General features: G+C 31.0%; 1 protein-coding gene across 1 annotated transcript; it reads right to left on the bottom strand.

Moving 5' to 3' along the window:
• Window positions 1-5,996: 5,996 nt before the first annotated feature.
• LOC100247076 (diaminopimelate decarboxylase 2, chloroplastic) lies at window positions 5,997-14,978 on the bottom strand. Its single transcript, XM_002283676.4, has 8 exons — window positions 14,412-14,978; window positions 12,393-12,567; window positions 10,365-10,514; window positions 9,638-9,799; window positions 8,286-8,471; window positions 7,139-7,261; window positions 6,926-7,015; window positions 5,997-6,378 (listed from the first exon to the last, which is right to left on the bottom strand). The coding sequence occupies exons 1-8, from the start codon at window positions 14,900-14,902 to the stop codon at window positions 6,298-6,300; spliced, it is 1,458 nt and encodes a 485-aa protein (XP_002283712.1). The 5' UTR covers window positions 14,903-14,978; the 3' UTR covers window positions 5,997-6,297.
• Between the last annotated feature and the right edge of the window lie 374 nt (window positions 14,979-15,352).

Here is a 15,352-nt window from a genome sequence, read left to right as displayed (position 1 = left end):
AGTAAAATTTTTCAAATACAAGGTTTTTTTTTTTTACTATTATTTTAAAAATATATATAAAGTAGAAAGAGAAAAAGTACCTAAATCTAAAATTCCATCCAACAACCCACCAAATTTCAGTTGAAAAATTAAAGCCTTTTTATTAGTCATCGGTTGCTTTGAATTCAACTTGAAAGTCGAGATTATTTTAAATAATTTCAATTTTATTTCAAAATAACATTTTAAAATTTAGACCTTATCCACTTCATTATTCTAGTCTACAACGTGACACACATTTTATAATAATTAATTAATTTTTTTTTTTTTAAGAATATTTTGACTGAAATTTCTAGATTCCCATTAGATAATACCTGTGAATTTAAAATAATTAATATCAATAAATCAAACATAGAATATAATCTTATCTAAAAACTAGAATTATTCTTTGTATTATTAATATCCGGAATTTGCGAAGACGGTCTTCCCATAAAACGACGCGTTTTAAAGGTAAAAGCGTTTCTGATAAAAACCAGGGGCAAAAGCTGTGTGCAAGGTTGAAAGCAGAGACGGGAGCAGTCTACGTCAGATCTCAGCCGTCCACTTGGCAGAGATCGGAACGCCCGGGTCAATGCTTGGCATTTGTTCGGGTGGCGAATATTTAATAGTTAATAGGTATTTTATTAGACGTCCATGTCATATGAGATTTTGCGTGGGTTTCATTAATACCTAATTTATCGTGTGCTTATCGTATCGGGAGATCTCGAGACTTGTAGTTTGTGGATGCCCACGTGTGACTACGTGATTAGTGGAGGTGGAAGTTGAAAAATGTGACCAAAATCCCTCTCAAAATGAATATTAGATAACATTAAAATATATTTAAAATCAGAAATTATAAAACACTTGAGCTTTGTTTTGTTCCTACAAATTTTGAAGAAAAAAACGAGGCATAGAAAATATAGAAAATAAATAAATAAATTATTTAAAATCAATAAATTAATTTTATATATCACTTTGAATTTAGATAATTTAAAAATATATAAAATTTTAATAATTTTAATTATATTTAACTTTTTTTTTCCATTTTTTATAATAAAACTAAATATGAGAAAAATATTTTCTTTACTATTTTTTTTCTTTCCTCATAATTTTCCAAACCAAACATAGTTTTATGGTATTAAAATTATACCTTTATTTAGAATAAACTTAAGAACATAAATAAAATTAGCCCAATTGATATATTTTTTCTTATTAATATTAAATAATAATCTAAAAAAGAAAATTGAAATTTTGAATCAAGAGTCAAGAGTCAAGAGCTTTCAAAAAAGGGATAGTTGTTTTTTGACCCAATTTGACCCAAAATTTAAGTTTTGGTCTATATAAGTTCATCATTTAAGCGCAAAACCTAGAAAAAGTGTGAAGATTGAGAAAAATTATATAAATTTATTATCTTTTCAAAAATAACATTTGCTCACTATGAAAAAAAAAATATTAATTTAAATTTTATTCCATTTGTAAACCTTAATAAAATTTAATATAATTTAGTGATTTGGAAAAAAAATACACTATTTTCCAAAAAAATATAAATAAATTATTATTATTATTATTATTATTATTATTATTATTTAAAAATCAAACATCTTGGAAAATATCTATTTTTTAAATTGTGTGTATAAAAAATAACTAAAAATATTTCAAATTTATTTTTTAAAAATGATATATTTTGAGAATATTTTTTTTTATAAAATTAGTTTTCTAAAAATAATAAATTTTCAGAATAATTATTTAAAAAAAATAAGATAAAAAAGTTTGTTAAATGTTATGGTAAAATATAATTTTAAAGGGTATATTGGTCTCTTCATATTTCATATCCTCTCCATCAATTATGTAACTTATATGAACCAAAACTTATTTTTCTGACCCAATTGGATCAAAAGCACAATTGTCCAAAAAAAAATATAATATAAAATCTATTTGGATTTTAAAAAATTTATTACTTTTAATTTAATAATAATTTTATTGAATTATTATACCTCATTTGTGTACATTTCATATTTTCCATTTTCTTTAAAAAAAAATATTAATAAATAATTTTAATATAAAAACTATGACGTTATCTTAATAATATTTGTTTTTTAAGTGAATAAAAAAAATTAAATATTTTAACTCGGTAAAAAATAAATATCACTTTATTTTTACTTTTAAAAATTTTTAAATTTGATAAAGTAGAAGTTTTTTTAATGCCATTAATATGATGAAAATATAATTAGAAAAATAAAAAAAATAAAGGGAAGGGTAAAAGATTAGATAGGGATGAATTCGTAGGGAAATTGGTGGGGGTTGAAAGGGATATTGATTGATGGATTGATCATCCCACTTTTCACACCATTTCAAAAGGCAATTGCGGTGTTCCACAATTACTAAAGCCCACCCAACTTTCCAACTATCATCTCCCTAAGAGAATTTTTTTTGAGACTTTTAGGAACTACTATACTATGTACACGTGCCAAAGGATGTGAGAGAAAGATAAAAAAAGTTAAAAAAAAAATAGTATGGGAATTTATTCTTTCTAGACTTACATAGAAAATCAACTAGAGATTCAAAATTAAATAATTGAATTAAACATGAGACCATATTAAAAAAATAATTAGTATTAGATACAAATAAGATTACATTTTTCGATACAAAAAATTATGATAAAAAATTATTTTTTAACCAATTTTCTTAGATTAAATAAATAAATACCACATTGGTCATTGGTCATAATATTTACCAATTTCAATTTAAATACATTATTTATTTCTTTTGCACTAAAATTATAAAAAAAAAATTGTGTTAATTATTTTATATATAGTTTAAATACTATTTTTCCTTTTATATAAGATCTTTTTAATAAAAATAGAATAAAAATGAATTAATTTGAGCAAAAAACTTGTGGATTAAAAAAAAACATTTAAAATATATATATATATATATATATATATCAGACAAAAATCATTGGAAGAGTTGAAGAGAAAATTTTGAAAAGAATAGAGAATGAAAAAAGGAAAAGAAAATTTTTCAAACTTTAAAGAGAATAAAATTTATAATGGATGAGAAATTTGAAAAGTTTTCAAACTTTTAAAAGTAGATTTTTATAACATTAATTATATTAATAGTGTGGTTTTAAAGAAAATAAAAATTATAATTTTAAAACATTTTTGGAATGAAAAAATCGAAGAGTAAATAAAAAAATAATGATTGATTTTCATACATTTTCTTTTAAATATAAAATAAAATAAATTAAATTATATTAAAATTTAAATTTCTTAAAAAAAAATTATTGACTTAAATTATGTTGTTAAAAATTATTTTTCAAAATTACAGTTTTAATTTGTTTTTAAAAATATATAATATATCAAATTATTCGATTAAACGAAAAAATTATAAAGGAAAAATAAGTTTTGTTCTAAAAATATTATAAAAAAATAAAAAGAATTAAAATCTCAATATAAATTTTTTTTTATCATTTTGATAAATTTTATATCAAAATCTTAATATTTTTAAAATAAAGTTGTAATTTTCTTAATAATATTTAAATTTGTTTAAATAAATAATGTAAATGAGTGATGAAACTTTTTATTCAATAATTATCTATAATATAATAAATTTTATTGTTAATTCACTATTATTTAATTAAATATAAAAGTTTAAAATATTTAAATATCTCAAAATGAATAAAAACCACTATTATAGTTATAAAAAGTAAAAAGTTTAATTTAATTAAAAAAAAATCATTGAAGAAATGAAAGATAGGTTATGATAAGAAGAAAAAATTAATAATAAATATAAGTATTAAATACATTTTATTTATTTTCTCAAAACACACTTAAATATGATTTAAAATACTTAAAATTTGCTATTAAGAAGAAGAAAAAAGAAAAACTGATTCGTGGAAGAGTTCCAAACAAACCGTAACTGTCCTTCATCTCAATTCTAAATCTAAAATCAGAAAAACTCTTTACGATAATCTCCTACCATAACCAAACTTCTCTCTATACATATTATAAATAAACCAAAATCAATGGTTGAGACTAATAAACATTATATTAGTGAATCATAGGGCATTTCGTTAAACAAATAGAAAAATGGAGTAGTTGTGTCATATGAGAGATTGTTGTGCCAAAGATGAATGCCTAATTTGAGAGGTTTCCCACAAACATTAAAGTCTTGTTGGGTAATTGTTTTTTTAAACAATTTTGAAAATTAGTTTTTAAAAACAGTTTTTGAAAAATATTTTCTAATGTTTTGTAGAACAAAAATCTGTTTGGGACCTTAAAATGTTTTTAACCTATTTTTAATATTTTTAAAAACATTTTTTATGTCCACAACTTTATTTTTAATCATTATTTATATATGTTTGTATAATTATTTTTTTAAATAACTCTAAAAAAACAAGTGAAAATAACTAATAGGTGTTCTCTAAAAACACCTTGTTTTTTATTTTATGATAACAAAAAATAGAAAACAATTTATGGTCGCCAACTGTGTTTTCAAGTTTTTTTGTTCTAGAAAACAAAAAATTGTTATTGAAAACAGTTCCCAAACAAAGCCTAACCTTTCCTTTATAGTTTATTTAGAATAGTTTCAAGATTGAATTTGAGTATAAAATTAAGATGAAGTATTGAAATTGAATATAAAATCAAAATGAAGTTATGATCATACAAATTTTTGTTAAGTCTTAAAGTAATTAAAATCTTAAACAAAAAATTTTGAATTACCTTTTAAGTTCTGAAAGATAATTTCAAGAATAGCTTTTGTTACGTCAAGTAATTAAAATCCAACTAAATTATTAGTATTAATAAGAGTATTTCTAGAAATAAAAAAGTGAAAAACAACTCGTACTTTTATAAGTAGTATAGATTTTAAAAATAATTTTTGTTATAAAAAACAAATAATTGTTTTTCATATTCAAAAACATATTTGACAAATTTTTAATAGAAGACTAGTTTTGAACATTTATCCTAAAGACAGGATATATTTTCACTTGTTTTAAAAAATAACTATCAGAAGAATGATTACAATAGAAAACTGTTTTTAAAAACTTTATTTAAGAAAACTATTTTCAAAAATTGTTTTAAAAATCATTATCGATCACATTCTAATTGATTACCCAATCATCTTTTTCTATCTAATGAGATGGGTAAAAGTGGTGAAATGATGAGCATTCTCCTTTTCCAAAATACAAAAAAAAAAAAAAAAACCAATAAATCAAAGGGAGCAACATCTCAACAAACAATATGTCCATGTTTGGTCCCCTATAATCTCAACATGCCCACCCTGCTTTCCCCTGTTTCACCCCGCTCAAATGGCTAAAAACCCAGGTCTGTCTTCTACAAACACCATTACTTTCCGCGTTACAAGAGTGGGGTAGGTCATGCATTAATTGGGTGAGTAGGAACATCATCTTCATTTTTCCATTCAAACCAAGTTTGAATTGACGGATGAACCGAAAATTAATAATAATATTGTGTCACCTAAGGGTTACTGTCTATTAAAGAGCATGCATGTGTTCCACCAAACTATGGAGCTGTGGTGGGGTTCATCAATGCCAACCCCATCTCCCACGTCTTGTCTTTGTCCAATTGAAAGACCGGGCTCAACCAATCCAATCGTCATTAGCACAATATTAAATCTCAGTATGTTCCAATCTCCAGGTTCAATAGATGAAAAGATGGTGATCCCTGGTTAGTTCACAAAGATGAGGTGAGGTGAGGTGAGGTGGGGTGAGGTATGTGATGTTGAAATTACAACCTCTACTGGTATACTAGCATTTTAGTAGAGTTTTAGCTATGCTACATAGTCTACCAACATCTCATTTTTCTCCCTCATCTACCTACCCCATTTCAGATGATTATGGGTGAAGCAAAACCAAAGGCACTACTTCAGAAATGAGATCATGCTCATATGTAACTGCCTACAATGGAAATGACTCTTAACAGAAAGATAATGCATGGCACACTGCATGCTTGCCTAGCAACTGGCAAAAATAGAGGGTGGTTTAAGAAAGACTTAAGGAGATAGTTAAGTTGACTTGTCAACATCTCTCTCTCTCTCTCTCTCTCTCTCTCTCTCTCTCTCTCTCTATCATCATCATCATCATCATATTTTGTTTTGTCTAATAATGGATCATAATAGATTGATACATCAGCTGATCAATAAAATTCAGCTACCATGGAGTATTAAGATACACAATTTCCACCAACAGACCATGCATAGATTGAAAGCAACAAACAAGCTTCTTACCCCCAAGTAGGAATGTCAATGTCTGCCACCATACAATCAAAGCCCCTCAAAGTACCTTACATGGTCTTCAAATGTCTCTCCATGCCTGATCTTGGACATGGATCCATCATCTTCAACCTAGGACATCAATTCAAAATCCCAGCACTTATTTCTTGAAAGAATAGAATTTGGGAAAGTGCAAAATAAAATTTTAACTAAATGCACGAGGCATGCTGGAAATTTAGTGGCAGACACTATCATGAATTTTGTTGCATCATTTGTATGGCAGAGATGAGTGGAAGAGCCACTTTAATTCTATGTTTTAAGATTTACTACAAGGAAAAGTTGGATTTATAAGCCAGTGATAAATGATGGTTCATGGACCAACTGATGACTTCTATAAGGAAACCATCATGAGGCCTTGAAAATCATTTGATGTTACAACTAGCGAGTTGCCACGTCTAGGATTTGCCCTTCAATGGAAATAAGATCCCTAAGCAGTAAGATATCTTAGGAGATTGTTTAACTCCAAAGAAAAGCCATTAATGAAATGAAGGTCGATTAAAATTTAATCTAATCAATGAATGTGAACAGAATTATTTACTAAGACATAGCTAAGAGATGAAATCAAATTAGAAAATAAATAAAAATCAGGTAAAAACAATTCAAAGCGAAACTTCCATACCCAGTACTCAGGTGGGCGCATCTTGAGATTGTAAGTTGATGCCATGCTCATGCAGTAAGCACCCGCATCATGAACAACCAAGCCAGCTCCCTGAAAAGTAGAACTCTAAATCAGCAAAACTATTGACGATTATTGCAGCCTAAAAATAAATAAATAAATAAAATTTATATGGCCGATGTCCATACATCCCCTAGAAAAGACCAAGCTCATTACCCTAGGTGGAGTGGGAAGTTCTCTATCCTTCCCCAAGAAATCTGCAGATTCGCAAACAGGGCCCACCACATCAAAAGTTGAAATCTGAGCATCAGAAGGTGGAGGAGACACCAGTTCTATGTGCTGCAATCAGACAAAGAGAAGCAAACTGTAACCAAGATATGCCAAAAACGTAACTGTTGTAAGAAAATATTACAAGAGCATAATGTTCAAGTTATAAAATTGTGTTTGCTAACTTTCTTTACCACCACATAATTTCTTCAGAAAAAAAAAGGGAGACAAACTTGAGAAAATGAAGATTAATAGCCTGGTTCATGAAGAACTAGATCAATCTATCAAAATAGGGGTCAAGCTTTTAGTGGAGAAAAGGCAGGGGCAAATAAACTCTTCGGCTCAGTAAGTTGCAAAGACAGGTACATGAGGACATGAATGTCAGTGTTTGCCACAGTTATGGAGTGTACAAATGCAATGAGGCTAACCTCAAAATAAGATGACATCTGGCATGAATGTGCTCTTTGAAAGGATGTCACAAGTGCATAGCAGTTAATGTGTGCAAGAAGGTGTTCATTACTCAATGCAAGTCCTGTTTCAGGTGCTCTAAAAACCCTGACTTGTAATGGAGCTAATCCCAAATATCATGTGGGAAACAGCTGCATGCTTTTCCAGTGAAAAAGGAGAGCATCAGAATTGCCACAATGGAAATTCGCCTTTGTCATCTAGAGTGGCTCAAACAACAATTTATATTTAGTACACAGATTCTGAATTGTAGATCCATTCTTAAGGAATGAGATATGATCAATTAGTATGCAATATTACTACACCAGCATATTTCAATTTGACACCTCAAGAAATCACGCTTTCCGAGTACTTCATTGAAAGTATTCAGGAAGACACTCATGGTACTACAAGAAAAAGTTGGTATGGATGTGTATTTCATGGAATAGGGCCAAAGGAACACCCACCAAAAACTTTCTGATGTGAATGGCCAACAGACTCTTAAGAAGATTTTTTCTTTAAGAAAAATCAAAATCAAAATCAATAACTCAAAAATTATATTAAAAAGCAGAATATTCATCATTTTTAATCACCACATGCAGCCAAAAGCAGATTCAACAGCAAGAGTAGCTAATCTAATTTAATTACTTACTTGATAAGCATCGTAAAGACTAGGACGGATAAGTTCAGCCATGCTGCCATCAATCACAACAAAATTTTTTGTTCCATTAGTTTTCACTCCAGTGACCCGATTAACTAGGCAGCAAGTGTTAGCAATAAGTGATCTCCCAGGTTCAATGATAAGATTAAGATCTCGTGAAAGAACCAGCTCCCGAACCTACAGTAACAACCCAAAATGAAAATATATATATTTTTTTATCAGTAACCCAAAATGAAAATATTAATTGACCTTTTGTTGCTTGAAGCAATAATTGCCAATTCTGACAATTCTCGTTATGACCATACTCCACTAGGAAGCTTGGTCTCAATCAGCATTTGAGCATCATTTTCAATCCTTCATGAAAAGAAATCCCAAAATTTCACCCAATCTCAGAAACCTTTCAAATAAAACTAACTATCATAATTGTTCATGAATTCAAGTGGCTTGTAAAGATTCAAAGTATCTATCTCAATGTAGTCAACCCTTAGTCTTGCAGGGAAATGAGCATCATTGACATGCATTAAGGTCTACAACCTAGGCTAGTGATTATTGCTTGAAAAAAGGAAGCACCGATGAAAACCACATAACAAATTGAACTAGGAGTTTATATGCCATATCAAGATTGCAACATGCAGGGCCTGGCATGATCAATATATCCAAGCCAGCATTAGATACCCACAAACATACAAATCTGATTCCCTATTTAATCCAAAATCATACCAACAGATGCATAAATATGTATGCATGAACGCAACATCTATAATACAGTATATCATAAAAGTGTGTGGAATTAAGTTGTTGAAAGCATCAAAGTATTCTAAATTAGGGGGCCCTTAACCGCCTATATATCATTATCATCCAAGAATCCATCAATTTTTATTTATTTATTTATTAACAAAAAAAGTCCTTTTTTCTTCACTTTAGTCGGGATTCAGCTGGCAGCAATTGTTTCCCCCATGAATTAAATCCCTCCTTTTCTTACATGTCTTTTACTGCTTTCTTGTTTCTGAACGGTGGAACAGAAAAACTGAAAGCTCAAAATAAGGCATGGACTAGGTAGATCTAGAATTCTAAGGCCCACTTATGATGTGCCAGATTGGAAGGTTTCCTCACCCAGTTTCCAGATTTATAATTATAGTTCTGTCAATAGTATTCAGTGCATTATGCACAAGGTATCAAGAATGTAAAGAAGTATAATTGCTAGCCACATATTAGGAATTGTCCTTTTCAAAACCTATTTAAACATGCTTACTACCATGGTGAAGATATGGACAATCATGATACCATGCACACACTGCGTATTACACAAGCTATTTGCCTAGATTTAGAAATATGATCCTCACTGTATCTATAAGATCTCTTGGAGTGGGAAGGACAGCACCAGCATGATAGTAATCTATCCCAAGACCACCTCCAATATTTAGGTAACTTATTTCAAAGCCTTGAGCTCGGATTTCGTCAATGTAGTTGACCATAAGAACTGCAGCATCCCTAAATATGTCCACCTGAAAATAAGAAAAATAAAATTCAAAATTTAAAAGCTAGAAAGACTGATTGATAAAGAAGAATAGTGAAAATGGAGGAGAATAAAAAGGTCTATTAAGAGAGCAAAACAAATAAATCATGAATGCAAGAGGAAAAAGGTATGACAGACCTTCAACCAATCAATTGAAAGAAAGTATTAGTACCAGATCAGTTAATCAACTTGAAAGGCTGAGAAGACACATGCAACAAAGAAAGATCTCAAAGACAATATTGTCTTATCACAATGAGGGACACTAATGTTTGCTTACAGGAATAGGGGTTTTGCCACGTAAAAACAAAATGACTATTATGAAGTTAGCAGATAGATGTCCTTGTCAATTTCCAGAATGCACAATTCACATATACGCATAGTTGATTTGGCGAGATATAAGTAGAAACAGATCTAAAATAATTTAATCTTTTAAAAAATGTTAACCATGCAAAGACAAGTAATCATCAAATAACAGAAAAAGCTTTGATTAACTCAAGTCAACTTTGAAAAATCATAGTAAAAAAAAAACAAAAGGAAGAAAGTCAATGACATACCTTGGTAATGGTAGACCCAAGATGGCAATGGGCCCCCACAAGCTTCAGCTCATTGGGATGTGCCTTTACAGCATCAAGAAACCATTGCAGCTTCTCATTTCTAATACCAAATTTGGAGTTCTTGTTCCCAGTAGCTACATATGGGTGGACCTATGAAAAAAATATATACATACATAACTATTTAAGTGCGAAATTGAAGATTATGACACTGAAAAATTCGAACCTAGCTAGCTCTATTATAAAATATTCACACAGGATTGCAGCAAACAGAGGTCTTAACCTCCAATACCCAAATATCTACCTTCTTAACTAGATGGCACCAACAACTTCTTAATAAAGTACTCTCAGCTTGGGTTTTAAAAAATGATTTTTTTTTTTGAAGGATGATTCTGGAGGAGTTTTAGAGAACTTTGAATCATTTCTGCTGCTAGATAATTTAAAATTTATGGTTAATTGACAAGACCGCAATTAAAGCTATGATTGCACTTTTTTTTAGTCAGAATTACATGATATTATTCCCAAACCCAAATCCAAATATATCATAACATACATTTGACTTGATGGAAAACATGACCAATTAACTCGACATAAAATCAAATAAGTAGCACCAAGGACCTTTTTCTCACCAAGGCCCTTGTGTGTGTCCTTTCCCTCTTTGTATGTTTTAGCCTTATCCAAAGAGGCTTGGGTGGCAGATTTATGGGATGAGAAGAGGATCATTAGAATTCATGTTTCTCTAGACACTTAAACAATTGGGAATTGAATATAGTTGAGACTTTTTTTTCTCAAGATTCCAATATAAGTTAGTGAAGAGGGAAGAAAATGATATGTGGTTGGATGGATTTGAGGAATGAAGTTGTTCTGTCAAATCTCTTTATTCTATTTGAGGGTCAAGGAGATCAATTCCCTTCCCAACGAGTATAATTTGGAGTTCATGGGTCCCATCTAAGGCGAGCTTTTTTGCTTAGGGAGCTAGCCGAAGAAAGGTGTTGACGTTAGATCAACTTCAAAGGAGAGGGTGACAGTTCTATTCTACTTATCTGGCATAGTTTGGGTGTTCCCTTCCATGATCAAAGAGACTCTTTTAAGTTGGCCTCTATGGGAAGAAAATGAAGAAGGTATGGAGAATTGCTCCTTTATGAATTTGTGGACAATTTGGAAGGAAAGAAATTGAAGAGCATTTGAAAACAAGAAATATTTAGATTAAAAGCTAAAATGTTCATTCCTAAGTAATCCTTTAGTATGGGTTAGGTTGTAAATAAAAAATGCTCAATATCTTTGATTGGTTTTGATTGGTTGGGATCATGTTGAGGGAGAGAGTTGATTTTTATGTTCTTTCCTTTCTGGGATTGTCATTTGGTGCTTGTTGTATACTGTGCAATTTGGTGTATTGCTTTTTTCGCATATCTATAAATTTTATTGCCTAAAGAAATTAATAATAATTAACTCTAAAATGACAACAACTAAACCATAATCATGGATGTATAAAGTTTTAGCACCCAAAATTTTCACAAGTTCCAAGATTCGTACATTTAACTAAAACCAACTCTTGTATGAATTCAATCAACAGAAAACTTTTGAGATGTCAATTGCATTTGAATGTTTTATTCTCTTCAATTCATATTACTAAATGAACAAAGCCAAACTTTGAACTGAATGAGCAAAAACTTTTCTATGAACAGCCCACAACATGAACATATTTACTCAACTAAAAATGAAGTAGTTAAATAGCACCAAGGAGATTTCTCCTAGAGATTAAAATAACTAAAAAGGACCATCGATGCATAAAATTTTGACCACTCCAAATTCTCACATGTTTCAGGGGTTGCACCACATATTTAACCAAAACTTGACCCTTGAGTGAATTTAATCAACAGAAACTTTTAAGTAGTCAGTTGAGTTCCATGTAGTTTTCTCGTTAAAGTCTCATAACCAAATTTACCCAACCTAAGGGCAATACCTGTTCTATGAACACCCTACAACATTACATTATTCGTAACATTAGAATTAAACAGTGACAGCACATACCTGAGGATCCACATCTGGATTGATCCTAAGTAAAACATTGACCTTCTTGCCAGCAATTCTTGCAGCTGATATAATATTATCCAAATCAAATTCACTATCAACATTGACAAAGACACCTTCTTGGGCAGCTAGCACCAAATCCTCCAAAAGCTTCCCATTCCCATTAAAGATACACCTGTTCATCCAGAAATCAACACAAGGAGTTAAACTAAACAGGGAATTGCACAAGCATAACACTAAATCAAACCCGAATAAAGAAGCAAATTAATAGATCTATAAAATCTAGTGTTAACAAATTTTCACCTCATGCAGGCCTCTCAACCACCAAAGCAGAGATTTGAGAAAGAGCTTTTTCAAGGCCAACCAAACCTCGAATTTGCTGACTAAATATTCATTATAGTAAACTTCAGGCCTATGGTCCTAGGTGTTTTCAATGCTTGGCATCTCTTGTGTTTTTCCTTGAACAGTTAAGGATTCTTTCTTGGTTGGCATTGCAGGAGCCAATCACAAGACAATTTAGAAGCTGGCTCCACTATGTAGTTCTGGATCAGTTGGAAGAAGCATCATCATAGATCATTTGATGGAATGGATAGATCTTATTCAATGGTCAAGTATGTGATTCTAAAGATGGTTCTAGTGGGCAAAAGGGGATGTGAGCTAAACTGCTTGGCCTTTCTTGGACCTTGCTGATATTATGGGGATTGGTTAGCTAGTTAGAATCATAGGTTTTGCTTTTCTTTTCTGTTTGTGCACTGCTTGTATGCTTCATGTTTTTAAGGGTTGTGCATCCTTTTTGTTAGGTGCTTATCCTAATACGATTTTCCTAATTTCTTATAAATCGAACCTCTAAAGTCCACAAAAATATTTTCTATTCTAATTTTTCCAAATGCACTGGATAGAGATAAAAAGGCCATCATGGGTTAAAGTTGGGGCCATCTTAGGTTATTTAAAATACTAATTTGATTGATCCCACTCTAGTCAGGGGGCAGAGTGTTCATTAAGTTGTTTTGTTTTTTGATCAGATTAATTAAACTGTTTCATAATCACATCAAAGGCTAACTTTTAGGGTGCAATTTCCTCTGTGGTTATTAGAAATTGCGAGAAACCAGGAATTGAGTACACTTTTTGATTTACACAAAGTTTACCTATACTACGTTGTTCTACACTCATACCAAAGTCTCAATTTTTTGGTTGCATTTCCCCCTTCCTAATGATCAAACAAATAATAAGCTAATGGAGGCTGCCTTCATTTGCAAGAAAGCATTCATTTTTATGATTTGCCTCTTAATATAATATAATCTCCCAGCCCTTGAGGCCTGGGTTGAGTGGCAAGGGATTGTTTGGGGATGCAGGAGCTTCCATGTTCACTTGCCAATGGGGTAAAAAAGTTACCAACAAATAATAAACTAATCTCCCCACTACAATAGTGATCAAACGAAAACCAAACAGGATGCCACCTCTCCTAGCAGACAAGAAATAAATTTAACCATTTGTTAGTTGTTAAGTAGGAAAACTTAAAAGTTAATTGCAAATTAAGTGAGAAACCGCAGTCGTAAAAAGGCATAAGGAGAAATTGAAACACTTTACAACACCCATCATAAACTTCTAAGCACTCATCGTTCAAAAACAAAAATTGAAATGCGACATAAGTGAACAACCTAGATTTCTACCACCCAAACACTAAAACCAATCTTTTATGATACTTTCCCAATATCACCCATCAAAACCAAGAATTCGGTCTACCCATAAAACAAACGCAGAAGTTGCATACACGTACTTAACCTTGACTAGGTAAGGTTAAAGTTCCACTATAACATAGCCCCGCAATAACAAAATATAAAACCGCTACTGCATTTTTCTTTTTTCAATTCTTTCCAGAGTTCTACAAATTAAAAATACAACATTGATGCTATTATGCATTGACATTATCTTATAGATACTGATACACAAGCAAACACTTCCTCTCTCAGAATTTCTCCCTCAATGCACAATGTAACACTCTTCTATCTATAATTATACCTTGTTGGATCAAACCCAGCTCGAAGAGCCAACCTCAACTCGTTCCCGCTCACCAAAACGGCACCGCACCCCAACTCCCTCAAATGCTCCAAAATCTTCAAATTATTGTTGGCTTTAATCGCATACCCAATAATCGATCTTAAACCCTCCAAAGCCTCCTTGTAAGCTTCAAAATTTCGCGTAATTTGTGGTTTACTATACAGGTAAAATGGCCTTTTCTCTACTTGGTCCATGACGTCTTGGACTCTGAGACCTTCGCAGTAGAGAAACCCATCTTCGGATTTTCTGAAACAATGCTGAAATTTCTGGGCTTGTGCGTCTGGGGTTAAGGTTTTTGCAGGGTTTTGGGATAGAACAGCTTTGAGCGTCAGGGTTTTAGGGGAGGGTCTGAGAAGTAAGTTGGGAAATGGAGAAAATGACTTTGGGTTTAAAGGGTATTTTAGGGATTTGGAGAAAGTGGGAGCTTGAGGGAGAAGGTTAGTAGCCGCCATTGATGAGGAAGAAGCAGCAGCAGAGAAATGCTAAATGGAACAAGGTGACTAGGGTATGGATGCTTTAGTTGCATCCTTGCCGTTGATAACACGTGGGACCACATGTGTATAGGTCCGAATGCTGAGGTGAGCGGCTGAGATTCCAGAGTTGACTCAGTAATGACCAGTAAGAAACGGACGGTCACTCCTGTTTAATTGGAATCTGAAAAAATATTTAACAACAGATTCGCACGTGAAGTCTCTAGGGTTTGCGCAATTATTATATAATTATTTTTTCACTTAATCAAATTGGATGAGATTTTTTTTCTTGAAATATGATATCCAAGAAAATTGTCAAAGATATATATATATATATATATAAAAGAATTGTTCAAATTATTTTTTAAAATTTTACATATTTTAAATTATTATTCTTATAATTTATTGATTTATATTAATTTAATATAAATC

Source organism: Vitis vinifera, chromosome 3 (assembly GCF_030704535.1).
Source record: "Vitis vinifera cultivar Pinot Noir 40024 chromosome 3, ASM3070453v1".
Taxonomy (NCBI): domain Eukaryota; kingdom Viridiplantae; phylum Streptophyta; class Magnoliopsida; order Vitales; family Vitaceae; genus Vitis; species Vitis vinifera.
Note: the sequence above shows the minus strand (reverse complement) of the source record. Positions and strands in the feature narration are given on the sequence as shown.

What these genes read in the sequence shown, in the direction of transcription:
- LOC100247076 (XM_002283676.4), bottom strand. Translation starts at nt 14,902, where the DNA reads ATGGCGGCTACTAACCTTCTCCCTCAAGCTCCCACTTTCTCCAAATCC. An exon ending in ATCCAGATGTGGATCCTCAG is followed by an intron (nt 10,515 to 12,392) that starts GTATGTGCTGTC and finishes TTTTTTTCATAG; the next exon opens with GTCCACCCATATGTAGCTAC. An exon ending in AACTTCCCACTCCACCTAGG is followed by an intron (nt 7,016 to 7,138) that starts GTAATGAGCTTG and finishes TCTACTTTTCAG; the next exon opens with GGAGCTGGCTTGGTTGTTCA.